Source organism: Passer domesticus, chromosome 1 (genome assembly GCF_036417665.1).
Source record: "Passer domesticus isolate bPasDom1 chromosome 1, bPasDom1.hap1, whole genome shotgun sequence".
NCBI lineage: Eukaryota > Metazoa > Chordata > Aves > Passeriformes > Passeridae > Passer > Passer domesticus.
The window spans coordinates 39,699,514-39,726,243 of record NC_087474.1 but is presented as its reverse complement, the minus strand read 5'-3'; the positions used below and the strand labels follow the sequence as shown (position 1 = coordinate 39,726,243).

General features: G+C 38.3%; 1 protein-coding gene across 10 annotated transcripts in view; it reads right to left on the bottom strand.

Annotated features, from left to right (window-relative positions):
* The window catches only part of RBMS3 (RNA binding motif single stranded interacting protein 3), a 704,594-nt gene that overhangs the window by 309,235 nt on the left and 368,629 nt on the right, over window positions 1-26,730 (bottom strand). For all 10 annotated transcript variants that reach the window (XM_064415155.1, XM_064415140.1, XM_064415145.1 and 7 more), the window contains one exon: window positions 11,287-11,345. In XM_064415155.1, coding sequence (XP_064271225.1) covers window positions 11,287-11,345 — 59 coding nt within the window. The remainder of the gene's footprint in view (window positions 1-11,286; window positions 11,346-26,730) is intronic.

The following is a 26,730-nucleotide window of genomic DNA, read 5'->3' as shown; positions in this document are numbered from 1 at the left end:
CTGTTTCAGAGAGCAACTGCTTAGGAAGCCCAGAACAGATGCAACTCTTAATTTTAAATGACCACAGAGAAGGTTAAAGGACAAATTGACAAAAGTGAACACTAACAAATTGCAACAACAGATGGTATTCACCTTCCCAGTTTGAAAAGAGCTCCAAGACACAATAACTGACTACACACACTAAGAAGTGGTGTGTAGGGTTTTTTTTCCTAAAACTGACTTTGTACCTGAGGATTAGGAGGTGGCACACATGGTACCAACATTCTGAAAACACCCCAGTAAGATCTAGGTATGTAAAGAGCTGTAAACTTGATGTCATATCACCAGAAATTACAGAAACAGAGTAAAATCAATGGAAATTAAATATGCTGAAAGAGTTAACCTGACTTTTGTAGGTTTGTCTCACAGACCTATTGGAGTACTTTGAAAAGGTCAACAAGCCTGTGGATAAGGCTGATCTGGCTAATATAGTCTGCTCAGTTCTCCAAAAGATGTTTGACAAGACCCTCACAAAAGACTTCTTAGGAAACTAAGCAGCCATAGCTTAAGAGGGAAAGTTCTTGGGTAAACAATTGGTTAAGAGATTAAAAAAAGAGGGTAGAGGGCATGATCTTTCCTACAAGAGGGGAGCAGGACCAGTGGACTTGCACAAGGAACTCTGCCAGGACCCATACTGCAGATTTCATTTCTAAATGACGGGAAGAGGCTAAGCAGTGAGGTGACAAGATTATTTAGGAGACAAAACAGGAGATGCATCTGTGAAGAGCTGCAGAAGAACCTTATTAAATTAAGCAACTGGGTAATAAACCAGAAGAAGAAATTAAATGGAGATAAATGTAGTGATGCACACGGGAGAAAATTCTGGCTTTACATTACGATGCCCTTTGAAATGTCCATAAAAGTGTCAGCTTCCTATTTGCTCAGAAAGGCAAATTGAATTCCAGGAATTATTACAAAAGAAGCAGAAAACAAGGCAAAGAACATCCAGAAGAAATATCTACATATGTTTCCCTGTCAGCCCCTCCTTTCCCATAATTTTTGAACTGACTGACCCCATTCAGGCAAATTTGACAGAGGTAGCAATCTCAAACACTTTTAAGTTCCAAAACCTCAATCAATTACTAGACACTGGTGAAAACACAGCAGAAGTTTGTTAATCTCAGCAGCCTCAGAAGGATTTGTTGCACATCAAACACCCCATCCCTCCCCCGCTCCCCCCACTTTAAGTGTAACAATTTTACCTCTTCTGCATTAAAAACCCAAGAAAATAGAGCATGGCAGGCAGAGCTATGCAATTCTTTCTGATGTAAGAACTTAAATTCACCCAACTTGATAAATATGTATGTGTCTCCAAAACTCAAAGCATATTTAATGTCTGTTCCATTACTTTCTTCTCTAATAACTGTCTATAATGGCAACAAAACCTGTTTCTATTTTTAAAATAAATTACTAAAACAATGTGCAACAAATGAACAAAAAAATTAAACACTAAAATATTGAGCACAGATGTTTGGGATATTTTTCCCCTAGTTTTGGGGCTCTTTCTAAAGATACCTTCCATCAATAATGTGGCATTTACCCTGCAATTTACTGTGAGCTGAAGTGACTGACAAGAGCAACCAAGATACCTCAGGCAAACCAGGTCACTCAGACATTTTCTTGCTGTTTTGTGATTAAAGGCTGACCACAAAAACCTTTACATTCTGCCGAATGACATGCTTGGTTGGTTAAATATGCAGGCAATTAACACAGAGATAACATGCATTTAAATGGAGGTCCCATTGACCCCCATCTCCTGACTGCAACCTTTGCTCTGAAAGCAGACAGCTTAGCAAAAATATTCAATTAATAAAAAGCCATGAAGGGCAAAAACTCCATTTCAATTAATTTAAAAATAAATAGTGTTTACTGCTCCATATTTAATAAGTTAATAAAAAACAACAGCACAACTAATATCACAAGCAGCAAAGGAAATTGCCTGAAAGATCTTTAGAAAGATCATATAAAAATACCAACCCTTTTTCTCCTTTGTTTAGAATAAAACAGAACATGCTATATGCAATGAAATAAAGCAAGCCTGTTGTTTAATACATTTGAGCCCCTTCTTTCTTGCCTCTGCCCATGTTCTATCCCACGTGTGATGCTACAACTTGCTGCAGTGACTCCCATCCCTCTCTGCAAGCATCCCCTACTATTTCCTCTATTCTCATACCTGTACCACCCTCCCAAACACCTTGTTGGCCAAAACTAGCACAAGCTCTGGTTCCACCATAGAGGAGCAACTAGTGAATTACTGTAGTTACTTCAGGTGGACCAAAACTAAATCCATCCCACGTTTCTTGTAATAGGACAACTGAGTGTCCATTCTACATAAGAGGCCATTTTCTGAAAATATTTAACTTGGTTCTATTTGAAAGTCCCAGCCCTCTTTTGCTTTAAACTGGATAATAAGTTGAAAACTTCTATGTGAATAAAAAAATTGACAGCTTGGAAACTTTGAAATTGGAAACCAAACTAAGAAAAATTTAACTATTTGTAATTTTTTATTAAAACTTGTAGTTTGGGGGTCCAGACAAACCATGTATCACACCACTGCCATCTAATGGAAGAAAACATCAGCCAATTATTGGTCCTGGGGAAGACCCAGTCAGACAAAAACTATTTCATCAAGTAGGAGAGTTGTTTCTAGCACCTCCTTTTCTCATCTATAAATTTAGCTCTTCTCAAAACATTCTGGGTTGAAAAAACTCACTAAATGTTATCAAAATGTACTATTGTTCTCAGGAGAGCTGAAAGGCTCGTTTGGTCAGGGGCTTTTTGGTTTTGGTTTTTTTGTTGTTCATTTTGGGGGTTTTTTTGGTGGAGAATACAGTAATTTAAAGAAATGGCATTTAACTCCATTCAAATCCTAATATTACTTATGGTATCTAAACTGATTGTGGACCCCCGCACTCTTTTTCAAAGACCTGGGCTGCAAAGTCCATAGGACAAGGTTGCCTTTTAGTTATTTTTTTGTAGAGTACAATTGTTTTCTGTACTGTTGATTAGCACCTAGAGCTTTAGTGTTCACATACATGTATATGGCTACCACAGCTTAAATAGATGGAGCAATATTATTAATGCCTGGCAGCTCCTTTCCCAGAGTGGCATGGGTGGGTTTTTCGATCAGCATAGAGGCAACTGCATCTTTATTGCCAGCAGTTATGATTTTTCTCCTGTGTTGCACATCTATTCCTGCTCAAGCAATCCTGCACCATCTCCAGACAGGCAGCCCTCAGACACAGGAAAGACAGATGTAATAAAAAGGATGGCTCAGTCTCTTCGTGTTTCAGAGCTTCATACCTTCTACCAAGAAAGAGAACATCTACTTAATTCACTTGGGTAAGTGAACACTACTCTTTGAAACAAAAGCAGGGGGTGTGCAGCAATAGGGGAAAAGCGAGCCGTGACCTCTCTGCTGGCAAACCACAGAAATGAAGTCGCGTTGTAATTCACAGATCTGATTCAGAATGGTTCCTGTTGAGTACCCACACTCAATAAGAGCCTGTCAATTGGATTCATTAGCAAATTGTCACTATATCAAGGCAGCATATGCTTTGCATATGCTGTATACTTCGAGAGAGCCTAACAGAGTAGTCTCTAGAAAAACTATGGAGCTGGGCACTGTCCTCCTCCTGCCTCTACCTCGGATTTCTACGAAGGTCTTGAGACTTTTGAGAAAGTGACTTCTGAACAGACAACCACCACGTTTGGAAGAGATGACTTGCCTTCAAGCAACCAGAGACCAAAAAGACTTGCTGGTGTATAGGATACTGTATCTTGGCATCAGAAAAAAAGTTTAAGCAAAGCGATTCTTCAAGGCATTTGAAAAAGCCAAGCCATTGTAAGGAAGCTTTCAACAAAGCTGATTATGTCCCACTGTTCAGATAAAAAAAAATCTCTTCTGTTCATTTCTGTACTATGAAACAGATATTTCCAAGTCTGCTGAGACCACTAAGAGCCTACAGCATTACCCAGTCCCAAAATGCACTTCAAGTGCATGCCAAGCTATTGGCAAAGTTTTATACAGACCAGTGAATTCAAAACATTAATCACTGTGTACAAATGGAAATTTTACTTTTTTATTTCTCTGGAAGGAAACAAAGTTAAACCAATTATTTGTCAGTGATATGGGCCTGCAGATTTTGGAAGCAGTAAATTAAGAATAATCACAGATTAGATATGTCACAGAATACTTGAGCATCTTGGGTCTCCCTACATAAAATATTTGCTAGGCCATGAGTTCATTTATGAAAAGATAATGACCCAGGAAATTTTTTCCTTAATTGCAAAGAAGCCATTTAAGAAAGCGTCTGGGGAACTAATTAGGAAGGAGTTTTCTCTGTAGAGAATCTGGATTTAAATTCACTAAACAACTTTTAGAGGTCTTTCTTGAGACAGAGCACTGGTTAGAGGCAGTCAACACTGTTTGCTGAGGTGCATTTTGCAGGCATTGGGGTGGGTATGTCTCAGTCCTCACCACGGTGATGCACTGTCCAGTGCTGGCATGCTCCAGCTATGATGACTTGTTGGGCATAAGTTATTGAATCCTTTCCTATTTCACTTCAACAGACGTGAAAAGCATTCAACAAAATACAGACAGAAGAATCTCTACCTCTGAGCTAAAATGAGATTTTGCAAAACACTTGCACATTTGCCAAGACATAATAATGCCTGCTGGCCAACCCAACAGGTGCCAGGAAAATAGCGTTGTTATGATACCTAAACACCCATGAACACCTCACCTGTAAATTCAAGGAGAGAACTATGTAGTTATTTTTAATATATATATGCAGATTTTCAACCCCCCCATATAGTTCTGATAACTCTTAAAGTGGTCAGATTTACAGAGCATCATAGCTCATGAGCCCAGAGATCAACAGAGCTTTTATTTGTTAAGCTAGGAGTGAATTTAGACTTCATTCATGAGGGAACAACCTCATGTTTTTTTTACTGGCAATTCCTTTCACTTCATTTTGATGGATGCCTGCCATCATGGTGTTTAGACACCTCCTTTAGGTATTTTTTCTTAAGATTTGACTCTTGGTCTCATGTGGTTCCATAGTAATATCACCTCTTAATTTAAACAGAAAAAAAATATCTCAACCTTTACTTATAAACACCACAGGAATGAAAGTTAAAAAAACCCTGAAGTTTAAAAAACCTCCCAGAAAACAGACAGAAAACCTCCAAATATTCATAAATTTTAAACAACTAGCCTCCCTCATGTTGTTTAATGTACGTTATCAAAACACACAGCATTGCAAGTTTGCTTTTGTCCTTTCAACTGTTTCAAAATGGGGACTCAGCGACACTGTTGAAGACTTCGTCCTTTTATCTCTGGAGATTTGGTTTTATCAGCTGGCTTGCTAACCAGAAGTGGTACAACTCAGCATAATTTGTGCACTCTGTTCAGGAGACCCAGGAGCAGAAGGACCAGATGAGGTGAGGCTGCTACAGGTCAGTGCTGAGATGGACCAGCAGAGCCACAGACAAAACTTGCTGAACGCCTGCCCCACACTTGGACACTCAGCACAATTCCGGCTTTCACAAACGCCTCACTGTCAGAAAAGCTGCTGAATTAAAATATTCCATATTGCTACACTTCTAATAACTTGAGAACTAATAACTTGAGAACTATTATGCCACTGATTACATAATGCTTTGGAGTGGATCAAAAAGAAAAAAAAAAAGTGAACAAACAAAATTAACGCGCAAAAAACCAGCACATCTATTGCTACTCTGGCATCGAAAACAGGACTGATTTATTAGCTACACAAGTCTAGAGTTTCAAAATTAAATAAGTCTGTTTTACAAATTATTTACTTTCTACAAGATCCATTTCCCCTTGAAGCACACTGTGCATGCCCTCCTAGTGTGAACAGTTTACAGTCTGTGATCAGGCACAGACCTACTTGTCTGGATTTTTTTCCCTTTCAAAATGGCAATTCTGAGAATCATAAATTACACAGCACAGTTATTGTAATTCGAGCTTATTCCCAATAAATAAAATTTATTAACTAAATAGCTTTCTATGTAGCTTAGCTCTTTCCCACCAGATTATTATTTTACATAGACTTGCTTCACATTCCTAGTCACAAACATATTGTGCCATCTTAAGAATATGAATTTAAAAATATAAAGTAAAAATGCATAATTTCATATAATCACACATAACCTTCACTCTTTATAGAATATTTCCAGAGAATACTTTGTAAAATGTGAAACTTTGAAAGCATTTTATCTAACACACATACCAAAGTATATCTACTATACAAATATAAGTTTTGTTTATCAGAACACAAGAGCAGAAGCCTCCAGCTCATTAAGCTCCAATGCATTAGAGTATTTAGGGATGCTGGTGAGCTTAAGCATATGAGTAGCAACACTGACATAAGGCAGGACAGACTCCTTTTGGGAGATATGAAACATCACTTTATCATGCCATTCCAATTATCTCCAGCACCTATAGTAAGCCTCCAATTATTCCATTTTTGTTACACAAATAAATTCTCAGTTTATAAAATAGGTCATGGTAAATTCTACGTCCTGGTCTGAAAACAGCAAAGCAACTGGAGAAATAAAATTGTATGTGATATATGGCGGGTTAACACAGATGACCTCATGGCATTTTTTTTTTTACCATACCTACCTACCCCAATCCTAATGAGTGTATATATGCATCCACAGTTTTAATATTTTAAAATAAATAGATCATTGCTAACATTTCTCAACCAGAAAAATGTCATAATGAAATACTAAAATTATAAACATAGTCACTGTAGTTCCCCTCATCATGTTAGGCACATTTCCCTCCTAAGACAAACATTGTTATTCAACACATCAAGTCACCCATGGTTTGTAAAAAGATACATAAAATGAAGAATATACTACTGAAGTGTTTGTCTCCTACAAATTACAAATTTAATAGGTTTTATTTATTTAAAAAAAAAAAAAAAAAAAAACAAAAACAAAAAAAAAAAACAACCAAACCACAGGTGGAATTTCAGACTTTTAGTCATTCTCCTGTGCTCATCTTCTAAGGTACTAGGAAAATACTCAAAATCATGCAAGCCCCTGATTAAACCAGGAAGCAAATCTGCATGCATGCAATTACAGTGTCTGCAAGGGCAGACGCAGATGACAGTAATTCATACTCTAAGAAATGGGCTTGTGTATTTGGCAGATTAACTGTTCTGTATTCCATTGCTATGAGGTATGGAAACTGTACTGTGAAACAACCATTACTCATTCCCTCAGCTCTGAGCACGTAGGTCTACCAAAGGCAAGCCAGGCTGGAGAGGGTGGGGGGTGAGGGCTGGAAAGAGAAGAGTCTACACATTTCAGATTAACGCTTCTCTTGAATGGTTTCTTTTATTTCATTTCCCCCACTTTTTAAATTAGCAAATACAGTAGGCCCAGAAGGGGAAATGTGCAAGGGGAAGAGAGGGGAGGGAAAGGGAAAAAGCAAAAGCAGCCAAAACTCTTCAACTTGTTCATTAGGGGTTTTGTGTTTGAACATCTGAATGAATCATGTGTCTGTTTTTCATTATTCTCCATATGTATTTGTTCTTTGCTTTGTTCAGAGATTTCTAGCCATGTTGTCATGACTGTGCTTATTTTGTTTTATATATTGTTCTGTTACAGAGTGATGGTTACTTCTCCTCTGCCTCATTTAGCAGTTACGCCACCAACAAAGAGCAATCTGAAAATGGGAGGTTATGTCAAAAGGTGTCCCTAGCGAACTCCCTGGCAGCCTGTATGATTGCTTTAGATCCGACTGCTTAATTCAGACCAGGGAGAAATCCGGAGATAACACTGCTCCTTATCATGACAGGAGTGCTGTGGGTCTCTTTTTAAAAATCTGACGAATAATGGAGAATGACTTAAAGTACATCACTGAATGTTTTCCTCATTTCTTCAAAACACTTCTTGCTAAAGAGCAACCTGTTTTAAAAGATCTGCTGTTATATGGAGGTTTTGAAATAATTTCCTTGCTAAATTAAATCTTTCTACTTTCAGCTTTACTCTATACCTTCATCAACACAAAAATGACACTGAAATAAATTCTGAAATCACTAATCATGTAATAATTTCTATGATCTCCTTGAATTTAATCCACTCTACTTCACTGGATACACACGACAGGATGATGTGCTCATTTAAGAAGATAATCTCTTACTTGGCAGAAAGTGAGTGAGACCCAAAAGACTGGAAAGAAGCAAACAAATAGTGTGATTTTCTCATTTTTTTTTGATGTTTGAATACTGGTCTTTGTTTGGGGTTTTTTTGGGTTTGGGGGGAAAGGGAGATGGCGTTGTGTGCGGGGGAAGTTGGTGGTGGTTGTTGTTGTCTGTTGATTTTTGCTGGGTTTTTCTAGGGAATAGATGTAAACTCCACTGTTTTAGAGACAGTTTCAACTTCAACTTTCAGCAGATAGGAGAAAAGAGGTCTAGCTGAAAAAGCTGTGAAGTAGGTGTCAAACAGATTAGCAGATCCAATTTAAAAAATAAGTTCTCAATGGCTCAATATTGCACTACCTGGTGTACTGAGAGAGTTTCCTCAAAAGTCTTCCCCAGGTCTGTCATTATTCACTCTTTTCCACATTATCTTGTCCAGTGGATTAGAGAAACCATTTATTAACTGTGAAGAGGATACTAAAGAGGTAAGTGCTGCAAGCACTCTGGAGGCTTAAGATTATACTCAAATCTTAGTAAATTAAGGCGGCCACAGGAAAAAAAATAAGATAAAATTCAATACAGACAAATGAAAAGTTCTGGCTCTAGGAGGGAATAATCAACAACCCAGAGCAGAGCATGCAATAAGGAACGCCTGGCTGGCAGCAGCACTGGAAGAGAGTAACAAAACCAGGGGATGCACAGAATCTCTCAGCATAAACCAGCACCATTTTTCTCATGCAACACCCTGTGCCTGAGAGATGCATCTGTATTTTAAATACATATAAAATTATTTATATGTACACATCAACAAAGAGGAGAGTCATGTGATCACAGAGAAGACAAATGAAACCCCTCTATACTATAAAATTATCAAATCTAGGCCATGTAAAATCCTATGGCCAGCTCCAAGTTCTTCAGGTAAGGAGTGAGCTGATTAGAGAGACCAGCAAAGTACAATATATTGAGAAATTTAAAACAAATTGCCTTAAGGGAAAAAGTTAAAGGACTAGTGTTTAGTCTAAGGAAAAGATAAGGCAGATGCAAATTACTCTTGAAATATATATGTTTGATGCAAAAAGGAGAGGAATAAACTGTTCTACATATCCACTGGGGATAAGAAAAGAAGCAATAGACTTAAATTACTTCAAGAGAAATTTGGGTTAGCCATTAGGAAATGCTTCATTTTAGTGAGGAGAGGGAGTGTTATCAAAGATTGCCTGAGGAGCTCAAGGAATCTCCATCACTGGAGGCCTTTGAGCAAAGGTTACAGAAATACCCTTCAGCAGTGGGTTAGAGCTAATCCTGCCCCAAGGCAGGTCCTGACCTCTTCAGGTCCCCTTCACTTCTGATTCCTGGGAAGGTTTTTTGGTTTTTTTGGCAGCCTTATTGAAGAGAAAGAAAATTGTACCCAGCATTTAAAGCAGTAAAACATCTATTATTTTTATGCCATAAAGCATACTGTTAATAAATTCAATTATGTTTATGATCTTTTAATGGCACTGCTTATGTCATAAAGATCCATCTTTGAAAATAGAAATAGATATCTCTGCCCTACAGTGCAATACAACAGCATGAAAGCAAACTAACAGAAAATACAAATTCATTGTTATATAGCTCCTATTAAAATAGTCTTAAAGCTAACTATAACATAAAGAACACTAACCGCAGATATTTTTCTTTCTCACAATTTTAGCATTCATATTCTTTACAATATTTTCACTTCACATTTTGTGTTTCACAAACAGATCCACTCCTTTCCTTGTTTACCACCCGCAATGGGAGCAAAGGAAGTTCTGCTCACAAGGGTATTCCTTTATAACGTAATCCTAAAAAAAGAAAAAACAACACCAAACCCCAAACACAATGAGGTCTTGTTCCTGGTGTGATATTCAAAGAAATACTGAGTGATGTTATCAGAATTCTGCCAGAAGAGTGCCCCAAGGAAATCAAATGCACATTCAGGCAAAAGCAAATGCAGAGCAGTGCAACTTATGACAATGGCCCATGACCAGCTGGGTTGGTAGAGTTTTCTAAATCTAGAACTTCAGTCTTCCAACTTGCTTTTCTCCTGAGTAGCTAATAAATGCTGTTTCTGGCAGGCAAAAGATAAAGTCACACAGTTCTACAAATCTCAAAAACATCTTTGGCACGGGTGGCAGGATTTTTCTCCATTTCATAATTTTCCCAGAATGTTTCTCTATTGCTTCTCTTCACCCCATGTCCCGCCACTCACAAGACAGTCCTACACTGCAACATTTTTTCTTTTTGCTAACACATATAGAAATGCTATTCAGAATGTGTTTCTTTTCAGGAGAACCCATTTTAGCAGCTCTTATTACTCCAAAAGTATTCTGTACACCACTAGTGGAAAGCTACAGAATAATTTTAAGGCATAGTTTCTCCACCATAGACTCAATGACACTGCAGACTCATAAATGAGTAACAATTCTAGTCCTGAGATAGTACTACATACATTAGTCAGTATTTTCCCCAGCAAATATAGCTACACACACACACACACACAAAACATGCTATATTTAATTTAAAAATATTTTCATACAGTAGCAAAAAATTAGGAACATAAAACTGGAAGAGGAATTATTTCTACATCTCGGTATTGCAACTTGTAGATCTAATTGTGTCATAAAAAATATTTTCTTCTTCTATTAGCATATGCCAAGACTTCACAAAAATATAAAAATTAGACCATGTTTTCCTTGGGAAACTTTTCCCAAAGGTTTCTCAGTTTTATATAGGAAATCAATTTGCATCACTGATGATATCATTCAAATCAGACAGCACTATGTGGTTAGAAGGCAATTTACTCTTCTGCCGAAGCAATTTGATACTTGTTCTGATTTGTGATTTTCATTTTGTTTGTTAATGAAAAAAATTAATGAGCAATGTTACTGGAAACACAACTCAAAGCTTTGGCATTATTAAATATGTTTGTAATATACTGTGCATTATGTTGATTGCACAGTTGGAGCCAGAGCATTGGCAGTCAAGCCACCAGTCAATCATTCAAACTGATAATGAACTCACAGGGTGGACACTTTGCACGTACCTTTGCACTGATTTGTGTTTTTGTCAAGAATTGCCTTTGTGGATACAATTTTCCCATACCTACAGAGAAAACAAAAATCAGAGGTACAAGTTACTACATTTTAGTAAAGTACGTAGTGATTTTTGCATGCATGTATAACACATATCCTAGGAAGAGGTCTAGAGCTCTTGAAAAATGTTCATCTGCTATCCTGGAGAGATCCCTTATGCCACTAGCTCAAACACCTTTAGAGTTCCCCAAGAGCACTTGACACAACCTGTCCATCTCTGGTCCACGCACTGCCAGCGTAAATGTCAATCATAGGAAGGATTGTAGGACACTAGTAAAGAGGCTTCTTTGATTAATTATTTTAAGTTTGTTTAGCTTAAATACAGATGGACCACATTCCTTCAGGATTAATGAAAATGCAGGAATTATGTCACTTTTTATACCAGGCATGCACAGCTGTGCTCATGTGTGCATCCATGTCCATGTACATACACTCTATTTAGTTTGGATAAACAGAACCTTTGAGGTTTGTGTGCATCTCCCAGCTCTTGCCAAGATGAATGCTAACACTCATTTGAATTTATATCCCCTCCAATTGATAGCATGGCACCACAGTGTAATTTGACATACAAAGCACGGTGAAGAGGGACTTTGGGCAGCTACAACTTGTTATATAAAGCAACTAGACCATAAAATAGGTATCTGTGTTTACCTCGCAGAGGTTAAGACTAAAAATGCAGACTTAATAGTAAGTATCACAAAATCCTGGTAAATGATCACAGAAGATGCATTTATGAATGAGCATAAGACATCAGGAGAATAATTAAAATAATTTTATTTCTCAAATCACTGATAAAACTTGGTCTTCACTGAAAAGAACTTCCCTTAACATGCCCTTTCCTACTTTTTTTTTTAAAAAAAGCATTATTGATACTCTGATATATTGGGCTTTCATTTGGAGGACTTTTCCACGAAACACAAGTTTTTACATCCACAAAGGACATATTGCTAGGAAAGATCTAAGAAAATTATGTCTTCTAATGGCAAAGCAACACCCATGGGAAATAAACAACATCAATTATAAACCATTGAAATGTATCGTAGACAAATGCTTATTTGGTTAATCTTTATTAACAGCAATATAAATTTGGTGTTAGTGACTTCAATTGCAATTCAGAAACCAGAATGTAGAAAACCTTGCTGCTATTCCCTTCTCTGCCTCAGAAGGAAACCCATGTCTCCCGCTATGCAGAAAAGAACCCAAGAACTCTAAGGGCAGCTAGAGCACTGTACCATATATTCAACGATACACTCTTCTTTATCCTATGGGTCTGTAAACATACTAAGAAAACCAGTCAAAAGAAAAACAAAAAAAGCCAGGAAAACAAAGAGGAAATGGTACCATAACTCAGAGTGTAAAATAGACCCTTGGGTTTTAGTCTTGAATCAAGAAAACACTTATTTACTTCATGAAGGGGAGTAGCACCTGTGGGAAAGACTGGGAATGGCCTAACTAAACATACTCTTTGATACCAGCAAAAAATCTGCGACAAAGTTCTCTGCTGAAGCTTCCACACTGCAAGTGACATGTAGCCACTCAGCTTAAGATAAAGGGCAATGTCTCTGCATCACTCAGGAAAGCAGAGTAAGGAGAGATGGAAAGTGAGACTTTCCATTTCACTGTTTCTCATTTGCCTAAGAATACACAAAAGCATTTGTTTCCATTTGACATGCATTTGAGGAGGAAAATTATATAAGTATATTTTGCTTCATTTTGTTTCAGTCTGAAACCAGTCAGGAGGAGGAGGAAAAACTGACCTAAGGGTATTAACAATTTGTGTAATCTAAATCAAGCCCCAATTCAGGTATCTTCTAGGAATCAAAAAAGTCAAACAAGCCTTCCTTCCCTTTGCCTCTCTCCATCCCCTTTTTTTTTTTGCTGACTCTGTAGACCAGAAGGACTTTGGGCTCTGAAGGCAGGAGGAATCCGTTGTTCACTGCACTATGATGGGTACACCAACAGGTAGGTGAGAATTTAGTTTGCCATAGCTGGCTCTACCCCAACCAAATACATAACAGATTTAATGTTAACCATGAGATCACATGCTTTTCTAACCTCAGGTGTTTCTAGAATTGGGGCCTTTATATCCACTCATGTTCCACTTAATTCTATAATTCTTCATGGTAGTACCTGAAGTTGACTTTGGCCTCTAAGATATTAGAGCATATGTCTTCAGAAAGCAAAGAAAAATTCAGTTCAGTGATTTATGGCTGTTCAGTGGGTCAACCTACCCAGCAGGAAATTTGGCCCTTGCAGTGCATCTTCATTTATTTGATTTACTTAGATTTAATATCAAGTACATTAAAAACATGCAAAAACCACGCCTATCTTGTACAGTAATGCACCTCTGACAGATATATGGGAAAAGAATCCAACAAAAATCAGTGGCTAACCCACAACAACCTCAAATAAAACACAACTCCTACCTAAACTTCCTCCAATAAAAACCAACACCCAGCCTCCATTTCAGTCCAGCCACTCCTAATGAATTGATATGTTGTTCCATCCAAGTCACGTGAGAGCTAGAAGTTTACATTTCTTGCCAGCAGAGACAGGCATTTGTGGTTCCACTGCATTTATTACAGATTTCACAGAGTTATTTGCTGCAAACTGCGATCCTGCAAACACTTCGTTACACTAGAGATTTTACTCACAAAATTCTGTTCCGGTCAGGAAATGCTTCTCCCCACATTCAAAGTTATGTGCACACCTTCAGGTTTGCAAAAACAGACATCAGAGTGGTAAGAGGCACCACAATAACAAACACTGTTATAGGCAATTAGCCATATGTCAGCGACTTAATCTACTGCTATAAACCCTGAGTGTTACCACAAGAAAGTAATTGGAATTAATTTGGACACTGTTTTACTAAATATTTCAAGTAATTATTCTACAGTAATCAGAACATCAGTTCTGATGAAGAATGTTAGTTTGTGTGCTGCATGAAATCAGGAAGGTATTTTGTTCCTACAAACGCAGTCATATTTCTTTCTCTCATGTGTGAAGAGTGGTATTAAGCTATAGCTCATCTCCAAAGTTGTTTGACTTTCTGCTTGTTTTACCTTTAATCGTAATTCGATTCACCCAGAAGTTAAAAACAATGTATTCAATGGGAACAATCATGAAAATAAGGATAAATTTCATCACAAGTGTTTACCTCTTGTTCTCTTCTACATAAATGGAAATTATTACAAAATTCAACATCCTGCACACCCGTGTTCTGCAAATAACTGATATCATTAATGTAAAGAAATAACAGGTATGGTCTCCTTTTTGTGAGAAAGTGTGAGCACTATTTTATTTTGTCTTGAGTACAGTTCATAGAAGTACTCTTTCAAAGATATTGAATCAAAAATTCTGGTCATAAAAGGATGACTGTAGAATTGAGTTAATCTCAATGCCATATTACCAACCCTTCAAAACAATGGCTGTATCATTAATGATAACCTACTGTATCACGCTATCCAAGGAAACAGACATAATGAATCTAAGCTGGCTACCTCAAAAATGTGTCTATTGAGCATCTAAATTGAAATTGCTGTTCAAAAGGTTTCCGAGCACTCTTCCTGAAGTGTTATCTAAATGTACAGTAACCACTAACAAGATTGTTCAAGTGCTTTTAAAAATCACTGTAATTATTTATATTCAATTATGCTTTTATTTCTTTCTTATGTAATAATTTTCCTGGAAAAACAGGTGGTCAAATTTTGAAAGAGCCTTCACGTCAGAAGCAACTGCACAGTCTAGGACTTCACCACATTAATGAAGAACCCATGCAGTGAAATAATGACTAGTTGTCTTTGTTGTTTCTCATAATATATAAGGACTGGCCAGAAAACTGTAACATTGAAAATCTGCAGGTTCCAGAATAGAGAGTTTCATTGGGGAAATATTGCCACAGCCCACACTGATGTCCCAACAGGGACATCACTACAAAAAGCTATTGGACATCTTCTTAGGAAGGAAAATCTGTCTGAAATTAAAAGCAAAGACACATTTGTTCCCTGGAAGACACATACCACCAAAAACTGTGAGAGGATACCAGAGTAGCATCATCACATGCTGTCCCTGTTTTAACATCAGGCACCGCCCCAGCTGCTGAGACAAATTCCTATCTGGCCCAGCCCAGCCACTCTTACATTCCAAGAAAACATTCAGCTGAGGGTGGAAATACCTTCTTAGAAACATAACCAATTCTACTTCATCTTGTATATATCGGTGAAATTGCTGAAGTCATCTGACATACGCTATTAAAATCACAAAGATCACTGAAAAACTCTTCACTTACCAACAGCAGTAACTGAAACCATGTCACACAAAAAGCAGAACTAAGGGAAGAGCTCTGCACAGAGAAACAATCTCCCTGTTCAGTCCTAGCTATAGAGCTATGTCAAAAATCACTCTGGAGAGCCCCATCCCATTGCACCCCACATTTTCAGACTACTCAGCAGACTCAGGAAAGATGCAAGCAATGTAAAATAAGCCCTTAATGTATGTACATCAAAGCAGATCACTTTAAGAGCTTTCAGGCAGGCGGTCGATCAGCACTTACATTGCAGACAAAGCTCAACGCGCTCATTTCCAGGAAGTTATTTGATAACTGCTGTTAAAATGGAGATAGTTCCTGAAGGAAACCATTCAGCTGTGAGTGATACCCCTTGTAAGATGCATGAACCTTAACCACAGCCAGCCCCAAAGAGGAGAATTTGCTGTTTCAAAGCACACAAAGCATTTGAGCCATTTCTCCTCCTGCCTGTGGGAAGCTAGGGTGCAGGGAAGGTAAGTGCACAATTAGGGTTAGGAGACAAGGCAGAGGATCCACGTGCCACCCACCCCACTGCTGGCAGGCAACATGCCAAGAGAGGAAGCTGGCTGAGTGACAGCTGTGACCAGGAGCTGCTGCACCAAAAAATGGATTTCCCAGGAGGCCAGGCTGGTGAGGGCCACCCAAACTTTTCAGCTTTTCCATGACGTTATGGGAAACAAAACCTCTGGGATTGGGGATAGGCACAGCATATTCCATCCTTCAAGCCAACCTTGAGACTGGCCATAGCTAGTCCTGTAACACAAGATGCCTGTAGGACCAGACAGGATAAATCTCTCACCACTCAACCAAGTCTGTACTGTGTGTGCTGCCATTCTCCTCTACAAGGCACTGGGTGCACAGGCATATACAGAACACAGCTTTTATCCAATTCCAGCCACTGTCTGTATGCTTCTAAAAAAAGTGAAGATTGGAATTGAAACTCAAGTTACCAGTGTACAGAACTCTTCCTTGCTTAGTAAAAATCAATGGAGTTATCAAGTAATTTCTGAGTTCAGAGCTTAATAATTATAGCCCCAGCATTTGAGTTCACTCAAGGCCTCAAGCATTGCTCCAAGCACAATCCACCGAACTGAAAACTCTGTGTTTCTGGGCATTTAGGTAATGTATCCTTTTATCTTGGGAACTTTTGTACTGGGATGAATTTGACCAGCAGTAATTGGATTTAGATAAGCAACTCTGAGGCTCTTTCATTCTTACGAATTAATATCTAAATAGCATAACCAGGTTTATTTTGTTTAAAATAGACTCTAGTAGGCAAATCATGGGTTTTGGGAGGAAATAAAGTCCACATTATGAAGACGTAACTTACAGAAAGAACTGCAATTCTGAAACTGAAATTCAAAACTGTTGAATTTCTTGGAGAGAATTTTTCCTATAGTACACTGACATGAACTTACAACATCCAAATACACACAAAGGGGAAATTCACTCCAAAAATTATTTTTTTATATCTGCATTGTAATTTCTGGGCATTTCATCTACTGCATAGCATTTAAAGTGCTTACATTTTTTTCCCAAAATATAAGACATTCTCAGACATTCTGTTCCTTAACAAAGACTGAGTTGCTTTGTTGCCCTTTCTCTGCATATCATTTTTAATTTAAAAAAACCAAAACCTGAAAATTTAAGAAAAATTATCTTCACATAAAAATACAACAACAAAATACATGCTACTCAGAGCACCTCACACAGAGCAGCACATGGCTTGGGGAGCAAACAGAAGGAGCTACTTGCAGGGAAGCGATGGTGTACTGCACTGACAAGACCATGCTTCTGTAGGACTTTAATATTTGGATGCTCTGTCTTCTCTAAGTACTTTGGTTTGGCTGTCATGTTTACAAAAATCATTCCTTCACTCAGTAAAATACAAGCTTTTCACACTGTTTCTCACAGCATCCCACTGGATAAAATGTCCAGCACACAGCCGGATAAACACACCTTGCAATGGGTGAGCAACTGGCTCATGGCTTGGGCACAAAGGGTCACAGTGAATGAGGGGACTTATGGCTGGGCACAGTCACTAGTGGGGTTCCACAGGGCTCCTCCTTCAGCCCAGTGCTCAAAATCTTCATAAATGGCTTGGACACAGGACTGGAAGGCATACTAAGTTTGCAGAGAATACAAAAGTGGGAGGAGCTGTTGTGTCTCTCAATGACAGAGAGACCTCAACAAATCACAGGACAGCGCAATCACCAACAGTATGAATTCTAACAAGGGAAAGTGACAGATTCTGTATTTGGGACAGGGAAACCCTGGACGTATGGACAGACTGGGGAATGAGAGGCAGGAGAGCAGCACAGCACAAAGGCACCTGGGGGTCCTGGTGGGTGGTGAGTTGAATGAGAGTCAGCAGTGCCCTGACAGCCAGGAGGGCCAGCCCTGTCCTGGCACAGCATCACCAGCCGGGCAAGGGAGGGGATTGTCCTGCTCTGCTCTGCACTGGGGCGGCCTCACCTCGAGTGCTGGGGGAAGTTTTGGGAGCCACAATCTAAGAAAAGTATGAAGCTAACAGAGAGTATCCAAGGAGGGCTGTGAAGATGGTGAGGGGTCTAGAAGGGAAGCCATGTGAGGAGCAGCTGAGGCCTCTTGGTCTCTTCAGCCTGGAGGAGACTGATGGGAGACCTCATTGCAGCCTGCAACTGCCTCGTGAGGAAGAGGAGGGGCGCGCACTGATCTCTTCCCTGTGGTGACCAGGGACAGGACCCAAGGGAATGGCCTGAAGTTGTGTCAGGGGTGATTTATGTAAAGGTTCTTCACCCAGAGGGTGACTTTGATGATCCTAGTGGGTCTCTCACAGTTCTGCACAGAATATTATGTGAAGTTAGTAAGGAACCTAGACTAACAACTTGTCCAAGAGTTTCAGAAATGTCACGAAAAAAAATGGAGAGGGGTCTCTTAAATCTTTTGTTTGCACATCTAAACCAGCCCTGGACTTTCAGAAGGCATCCTGAGTCATTAGCACCAATGCTGAAAGGGCAGCTCAGCAATTTTGAAACTGAGACCTTCTATTTCTGATCCTAACAGCACAATTAGAAACCTCATTTTAAGCAGACAGTAATGAACATTATAGCATGTGGGAAGAGAGAATTTTCAAGAGAATGCAAGCTGATGAATCAGTAAAACAACATATACATATGCAATAGTATCTTCTGCTACAGATATTTACTACTAAGGGTGTAGTGATTTCACTCACACATGGGCCAATTAGTCACCATTGTCCCACATCCACTGAAAATATATTTTTCAGAACTAGGAAGAGAAAAAGCTACGAAATCCATAAAATAACTACATTATATAACATGTCTATAAACACTATTATTGCTTTAGACAAATAAAATCCAAGATCTTACCATTCTATTGAAGAATGGTTCCATGTTAGGAAGAAAGAACCTAAAAAGCTATTTCAGATTATGGATAATGTCATTCACAGATCATATTCACAAATCCTACTTTTCAGAAGATGCAAGCACCATTTATCTCAAATGACAGGGCTCTAATACAGCCCTGGAAGGCTGTGTTAGGTCCTTTGGTGCTCTTTTATTGAAGAATAGGGAAAACTTAGTAGTTTTAGTGAAGTTTGCTTCTTGTAAAATTTCAACAACCTCAGAAAGATAATCCTGTAAATAAACAGGCATGTAAAGAAACACCTATAACTAAAAAATTCCTTTGCTGTTAAAATTCTAGCTTTCCTTTCCAAAGGAAAATCTGCTGCTATTAAAGCCCAGGAATGTGTCTCACCTTCACCCTCACTAAATTGAAAGACTTGTCTCACATTAAAGTTAGAAATGTATTTACAAGACAACACGTATTTACCAAGAAAGAGAAGGTCATACTTCATATTCAAACTAATCTGCATTTATATATCTATAGATGAACCTTCACCTCTGGAAAAACAATTTCATATGAGAGTGTACAGCCTTGAAGGCTTATTGCAATTGTTTTAAGTATTTGGGAAATTAAACCAGGTAAAACAGAAGTTAAAGTAAATGAAATTTAAACAGACACAACATTTGTTGAAAATGTAAGACCTTGAATTTTCAGACCTGAAAGATGTATATAATTTTAGTAGCTCACAGGTAACTTTTCCTGTAACCTTGCCCCTTTCTTAGCCAAAATCAGAATAATAATTTTTTCAGCATGTAAATGAAACTAAGTGGTTTAATCTAACACTTTCAGATGTGTTCAAAAACATCAAAGATAGTTTTTTCATTGCCTTCAGTAGGTTCAACCACAAATCCTATTGACAGAATTTATAATAAGGCTTTCACACCCTTGTCACCCAGGACAGAAAAAAACGCTACTTACAAATGTGGCAGTCCCCACAATAGCCTGAAATTTTACAGTTTTTCCTCAGCTTGTTGCAAGTAAGACACTTGGCTATTAGCTGCAGTTTCTATTCTAAATGCTGTTTATTCTTAATTAGTGCCATGTATTATATTCATATTAAATCTGTATATTTAAATATTGAAGCTATTTAAGACTATTTAAAAATTAATTACATTATTGTATATCATATTAAAACTATTACATTTATGGTTTTACTTTGACAGAAAACTATGTTTTTCCCTCACAGTTCTGCCATGACAAATAACCAGTGTTAATAATTAATTAGCAAAATATTCTACAGTCGCTAAATTAAGTATGGAAAACTAAATTCATGCACAAATTAATAACTATGATTTCATGCAGTACAGTTCAGTTCTTTTTCTGGGCCATCATTAAATCTTCAATTACTAATTATTCCACATTCTCAAGAATTCAGATGTCTTAAAAAATAAAATGCAACTTTTGTTTGTAGACACTTAGCAGTGCCTCTACATTTTCTGTATGATAGAAGGCAGTATTGGGAAGACAGTTTAGGGATCTGAAACCCTTCACAGAATGAGATGTGGTTTACTGTAGCCTGTCACAAATTATAATACCAGGCATACCCTAATTTTCAAAAGGCAGTGGATTTATTAAAAGTCCAAATCTTTTCTAGGATAAAGATAAAGCATTGAAAATAAAAAAATGAAGGAGTTCTTCAAACTTGAAGAATTTCTTCTATCCAACAATTCAATTATTTTAGATATTGTGGAAATAACCCCACTCCTCCCTAACATATCATTCCAAAGTGTAGAATTTATTTGCTTTGTATGTTCTAGCATGCTGTGCTGTCTTGAATCCGATTTCTCATTCACAGTCTTGCTTACTTACGGAAGATTCATTGTTAAATTACAGTTGGTATGAACCAGCATGCCAGCATACCATGATATTAATCTCTGAAGTGTTCAATCATTTAACAATAGCCTCATTATTCAAGGGAACTCTGAGAATTCAGTTTGCGAAGATTTGCTGACATTTGACTAAAACAATTTACTCTTAAAAGAATTCAATGACTGCAATATATTGTAATATATATATACATGCCTCAATCAGATGGTTCCTCTCTAATAATAGACAAGAAAAAGAAGAGGAATTGAAAAGAAAAGGAATTACAGATAAAAGCAAGAACTCCAGCTACCACCAGGGACCATGAACTCAAACTGATAATTTAAAGCTAAAGCATTTTATAGGGTTCACACAGAGGCCACTTGAGTCGAATGTGTGAGTGAGACTTCTTGAGTTCACACAGCTCCCATTTCATTATTTACAAGTTAGAAAAATCCAGGTACTTGGATTGTGTTTAGAAACAATCTAGTTTCAAGAGGAACTTTTTCTTCAGTATTTTACATTGCAAAATACATCATTTGGGAACTACATCATAGAAAATATTCTTTTTCTTCAATAGATTTAGTTTAATCCTTTTATTTCCAGGGCTGGAATGTCACAGTTGTATTCACTTTCCAAAGGCTGAACTTTGAAAAAAGTGACACAGAGGCACATATTTTTTTCTGCCTGAAATTTTCAAGAAGAAACAACATGAGCTCGGATTTGGATTTTTACAATTATGCGGGCAAAAGTTCACACTGCTCACCCAGAACTGGGACAGAATACCTCTGGGTTTGAGTTCCTTTGAATTTTAATTCCATCTAGTATATTTATAAAAGCAAAGATTTTTCAGTCCATTTATTTGTACAGCTCTAACATAATGACAGGCTCGGGAGAGTGCGTGAAAGCAGATTCGATAAGCTATTTGTTCGTGATACTTTTGAATACTCATGCACATGTACAATTTCAGGCATGTTGAACTTAAACAGGATGGACAACATTTCTCAAGGTTAAATTGTGTTTGTAGGCTCATAAATTAATGTGCTTGTTTGGGGTGGAAATCCTCCCTACAGCCTTGACACAGCAAACAGATGTACATGGGACATACAAGTGCATGTTCCCAGTCAGCCAGGGCTTTGCTTTCCTCAGTGCAAGGCCTGTAACCACCACAGTAATTAATTTGAAGAAGACAAATCTGCTCTGGCTGGTAACTCACCACAACCCCCAGGTATTCACCAAAACCTTCTCTTGAGTGATAGTTATGTCAGCACTTGAATTCAAACTAGGCAAAGCTGCCCCACACGCAATACAGATACACAATTTATGAATCATGTCATAATATTTTTTATGTTTTCAAATCCACTAAAAACTTGCAAGTGCATGCAGCATTGCATGATGTCACCTGATATGAAAACATATTTATGGGTTTAAAAAGTTAATTGGTTTAGAGTCTTTGTCTACTGTATAAATAATTATTCACTCTTTATTATCCAAAGACAGATGGACATATTTGAACATATTAGCCTCACTATGTCAGGTGGATAAATATCTTTAGAGGGGGAAAGCTTATTGAAAACTTCACTTTGGATCAGAATCTTGTTTTCCAGAAATGTGGTACCCTTCTGCTGGCTCCAAGGGCTGCCCTAATTTACACTGATGGAGCAAGTGCCCCATGTCTTGAAGTGCTGAAGATCTACTTTGAGAAAACATCAAGGGTCAGGCTGTGCAGCATAACTAGCACATCCTGTAGCTCTCTGCTCATCAGTCAACACTTCTGAGCCTAAGAAAAACAAAATTTTACTTAACCAAAATCTTGTGCCAGCTGCCCCCACTGGACACCTTGGCCATGAGTCTTCTATAGAAGAAAAGCCAACACTGCCAATTGCTGTGCTCTGCTGTGGTTCGGTTTGTGCCCAAAACCAGCCAACAGGGACCAGGAAGGGATGAGACAAGCCATGGGATTCACTAAAGAAATAAACTCTCTTTATCCATAGAGTCTTCTGTCCTTAAAAGGACACATGGTTGGTCCTGCTAGGCAGAACCCTAGAAGGAAAGCAATAAAGAGATGCATTGTAGCCCATCCTTTCTGAACTGTCCATGGGCAGATCTACAGAAAGGCACAAGAATTTAAATACTTTATGTTTCTGCTGAAAATTTTTACCCCAGGAACATAAGACTCACTGAAAAAACACAGTGAGCCCATTTTCAAATCTGACCAGTAATGCTGAATTTGGAAGCAATTTAGCTTCAATTGCTTGGGAGTCCTCAAGAAAAGACTTTTGTATATTACTGGCTTCAGGCATCTTCAAATAAACTAATTAAATAAGATACAATCCTCAAACCATATAAAGATACACATGGAAAATCTGAGACCTCATTCTGAGTGCTGGGCATACTTTGAGAGAGAGAGAACTGTGATTCATTGGGATAAACTCACATCTTCTTGAAACTGGTCAAAGAGCATAGCACTGTCAATTGCTCTTTAATGCACAAGGTTATGAAGTTAATTCTGATATTAAAAATTACAAATGAATATGAGGCATCATTTTCTTTTGCTTATATATTTCAAGCCCCTGTTATAGACTCAGGCTGTACTTTCATACTTCTCTCTAGAACTATGAGGGAAAGAAACCTACATTTTTATAAGAATTGAAAGCTGAGTTCTCTACCTTATTGCATGCCTAAGGAACTAAGGGTTTAAGAAACAAATACTGTGAACCTAGCAATAAAATTTTGAGGCATGGCAACACCAAGGGCTACGTCTTCATCAAATATTAGTGAACAACTCAGCTAGGGTATGAACACAGCTTGACAGTTGCATGGTTTGAGTCCCAGAAAACAATCCCAAGGAAAAAAAAAATTATAGCAAGGAACAAATCCAGCCTGTGATCTATTCCCCACTTCATAAAAAGAGCTGGATTTAAAGACAGATCAAAACTGCAATGCTGACACCCCTCACTTACTGCTATCACACACATAAATAACAAGTATATTCTATACAGATAAATTATATTCCAGCATATCTATTCTGCCAAATATAATCTCCTAAATTTACTGAGTTTAAAGATCAGTAACACAACATTTACAATGACCACCTATAGCAGCAAGCTGCCTGCTCCTTGAACATCCAATCGGAAGCAGTGAAAGCACAAAACCTATGTAGAAAGGTTGCAGCCACTCTTTATGGAGTCAAACATACATCCTACAAGAAACAGGCAAGTATTTATAACTCTGAATGACTGAATTAATATCCTGGACAGTCTTGAATGCACCCAATGGCCAGTTTTCATCAACCTAGCACTTGCAGTATCAGACCATGTATTTATGCATTCCTGAAACATCTTATTTATCAACAGCATTTGCACTCTTTACTCCCACTTAGTCAGACCTTGGGAGTTTATGACCCTTTCCTTTTCTGCTGTTCAATAAGGGAAGTTCTCAAAAGACCAACATCTTGAATAAGAAGCCAAGGCAAAAGAAAAGGTCTGCTCTAGCTACTCATTTCCCATATGCCTTTGCCCTCCACTTTACTTGGGCTTGTTCCAGAGACCACAGAGATCAAGAGAAAAACCTGTGGATTTGCCCTGTTTTGCAATTTCTGAGAACCATTAAATGTTACTCTACATGCAACATTCCATTTTGTAAGACAATTTCCTATGTCCAGACTTCAGTTTCTTTGTGATTCCCACATTCTCAGGACAACAGTTTCTTTGTTCAAGTTTCCATGTTTATGGTATGTTATCTTATCTCTGGTTTAGCCTTTAATATTGAGCAGAGTCAGAAAAGAATCATCCTCTTGTTTGAGATGCAAAGGTTTATGTCTGCTTACATTTTTAAGATACACAAACGTACTTTAAAAAGTCTAAGAAAATATACTCTTATTAATGCTGTTATCTGAACGATGATATTTAACCCCAGTTGCAGCTTAGTTCCCTTATCTCCCCTGTGAAATAGCTTTTTTTTCTCTAGAATGCTGTCATGTTAGTCTCATATCAGAGTCTGAAAAAACTTTCTCCAGCTCTGCAAAGGGAACAGCAAGGTTGGATTAGAAGGAAATTCACAGAAGTGAGAGTGAAGCAAACTATTACAGTCTGGGGGTGGGCGGGGGGAGAATTTTCATCACCTTGAGGCCACCCAAAGTTGAGAGAGACACTCAATGTTGCAGTGAAACTCATTCAGAGAAGAGACACAAAAGCATAAGAGTGGTGAATGGCAGAAAAAATCAGGCCCTAGTCTGAATGCCCAAACTGCACCTGCACATCGTGAGGAACACAAGGACCTGGCCACACTACAGCCACGCCAATTTTGCAGGAGAACACGGCTGTGTTCTCAGCTGGCTTTGACCTGGTCCCAGGTTTCACTGCATGGCTCTAAAACCCAGAAGCATCTTCAATAGAGGCTCCTTCAAGAACTGCATGCTGTCTATGTGAAATGCACACTACTGACTCAGTTCTGCATGCTTTTACCCATCTAAAAGAAAGCACTTAAAAAGAGAAAAAAGAATCATGATTTGTTTAAACCCCAGGAAGGGTTCTCACCAACCTCCCCATGTCCCCATCCCCAGTCTTCTCCCAAAGGCTGATTTCTCACCCACCTCTAAGATTAGTATGTTCAAGACCTGCTCAATTTTGACAGGGGAAGAAAAAAAGCCACCTTGAACAGAAAGCCTTTTGAGTCTTCCCTTACTTTTGAAGCCTTTGTATTTTTTAATCCCTGCTCTGCCAATTTTGTCTCCCTTTCCCCTCCTCCCCTTCAGTGGAAATTTTCTACTCTTTACAAGCCAGTCTCTCTGCAGAAAATTGATTTCCCCTAGGATACAGCCATCCTACTGTTCTATGCATGGTCATTAATGACCATCCTGCTCACCACAGAGACAGACAGACACGGTGGCATTCCTCCTTAGCACAGAAAGCACACGGGAGAAAAATTGTAACAGCCTCAGAGCTCAACCATACCAAGAGTTCATCATCCCTAGAAAACACCATACAAAATCCCCAAATGAGCTATTACAAGAATAAAATGATTCTTGCTGGTTTCTGTCACTCTTTACTTCCACTGCATTAGATTGAATTTTTTTTAATCTCTCCCAGGTAACAACCATTATGTAGTTTCCTCTCTCTCAGAGAAGGTAGTTCCCTTCTTCCCCCACATGGGAACAAACCCTGATCAGATGTTACTTGGACTCATACAGGCTTTTACTTGAGATCTGGCATCAGGCTATCCAAGGGCAGAATGCATTTCAGCACAGATTTCACAACCTGACTGAAGATTTAAGAAAATGCCTGGGTGCTGCACTTCTTGCCATTTCAGCTGCTTTGCAAGTAGTGTACCTGCTGGCTTACATGTAAGGTGGAGATCTGCCATCTTACATCTGACTGCAGCAACATCCCATCCTTGGAGTGATAGACAATTCTCCCCTTAGCTCTTGGTGTCTCTGATGCCAATGGGTAACACAAAATGACTGTACTCACAAACCTGCTTAAGCTTTTTATATAAAGAGTCGTTTTCTTGTGGATGGAGTCTAAATTGACTCCCTATCTCCTCCTTGACCATGAGGATCTTGCAAGAACTTCCCTTTGTGCCTGCTGCTACAGGGAGGTACAGTGGAGGACTCAAAGTCACAAGCTACATTACTAGTTTCAGCAGGACCACAAAAAAGGAAAAATATTCATAAAGCCTAAAGATGAATGTTCTGTTCTGGGTTCTGTTTAGTATTCAGCTTGGTTCTAGTGAACTTACGTTAAATAAACAGGAACAGTGTCTTTAAATCAAAAGGCAAATTTCAAACAAAAGAAAACCTTTTTAGTGACTGTGATCAGAAAAAAAAACAACTCTAAAAATTAGTTCTGAAATGGGAAGAGGGACTTAGCTATTAGAC